The sequence below is a fragment of the Austrofundulus limnaeus genome, unplaced genomic scaffold, assembly GCF_001266775.1.
Source record: "Austrofundulus limnaeus strain Quisiro unplaced genomic scaffold, Austrofundulus_limnaeus-1.0 Scaffold1185, whole genome shotgun sequence".
Classification (NCBI taxonomy): domain Eukaryota; kingdom Metazoa; phylum Chordata; class Actinopteri; order Cyprinodontiformes; family Rivulidae; genus Austrofundulus; species Austrofundulus limnaeus.
The window spans coordinates 72,900-74,119 of record NW_013953587.1 but is presented as its reverse complement, the minus strand read 5'-3'; the positions used below and the strand labels follow the sequence as shown (position 1 = coordinate 74,119).

The following is a 1,220-nucleotide window of genomic DNA, read 5'->3' as shown; positions in this document are numbered from 1 at the left end:
GGCTTGGAGGCCACAATTTGTTATTTTAAGGCTGTATCTCCTGAACTGCAAAAATAAAGGTTCTTGTTGTTCAAACAGCCTTGTTTTCAGAGTCATTTTTATCGAGCAAACAAGCAGTTCAACTTCAACCAGAAGACGTGGTTTTCTACACCTCAAAGGATTTAAAAATAACTATGGAAAAAATAATAATCTGAAAGTGCAATTATTGTTCTCCAAATAAATGTTACTGAAATGATACTTTGCACACAATACAAATAAATAATATACAAAAATTCTGTGCGTCTCCTGGGAGCTAAGCCCCCCATGTCCTTATAACCTAGTGACACCCATGCAAAACTCAGTTTAAAAAATGAAAAATATTTCCTAATCTTGATTTTTGCCTCCTGTTACCTTTAAACTTCTTAAACTCCTGAATGAGGCTCTGACTTTCCTYGATGATTTTGTCCTCACACGCTGTCTTTCCCATCCCAAAGTCTCTCAGGTTTGTCAAAGCAAAGCGGCGCATTTCTTTCCAYGAGTCACCGTTAGCCCATGTAACTCCTGTTGGAAACAACAACCCAAATTACTCATCCAGTCCACTCACTGTGAGTTACATATTTAAATTATAATTATTTTATTACCATGATCAATGTTTGCATCTTTTGCCACCAATGGCACTTCTCTTTCTCCAAACTCTTCAGCATGGTTAACAAAAGCCTCTTTCACCGTCTTGTATCCCACCAGGACCACCGCTTTCTTTTGTCCCAGGCAGATGTTGAAAACAGAGCCGTATTTCTTGGAAAGCTAAAATGGTGCATGGTGTCAAAAGAAAAAAATTGGTACCACTTTATAATCAAGCTCCCCTCATGGCTTATAAATAGTTTATAKATAGGTTTTTAATTCATTTTTAAACACTATAAATCAATAATWAGTGTTTATTATGCAATAATTAAGGACGAGAAAGAGACTAAACTCTTTCTTGCCAAGTGAGCCAAGTCTGTTCATGTACACATTACATCTAAATGTGCTATATTAAACATTTCAGACTCGGTTACTATACTGTAAGCAAAATACTATATAATAAACACATATTTTACATAAACTATTGTAYTGTATTATACATATCTGTCATGGTTTGTCAGTTTTCACCTTGGTTTTCCTAGTGTTTCTATGTTCCCCTGTGTGTCTCAGCCCAGCTGCCCCTCATCAGTCTGATTGTCACCCTCGTGTTTCTCACCAGG

General features: G+C 36.5%; 1 protein-coding gene across 1 annotated transcript in view; it reads right to left on the bottom strand.

The window, feature by feature from the left end:
- LOC106534479 (cytochrome P450 2K1) overlaps positions 1-1,220 on the bottom strand; it is a 6,751-nt gene that overhangs the window by 2,117 nt on the left and 3,414 nt on the right. The window contains exons 2-3 of the mRNA XM_014031134.1: positions 621-783; positions 391-540 (exon numbers count right to left, since the gene is read on the bottom strand). Coding sequence (XP_013886588.1) covers positions 391-540; positions 621-783 — 313 coding nt within the window. The remainder of the gene's footprint in view (positions 1-390; positions 541-620; positions 784-1,220) is intronic.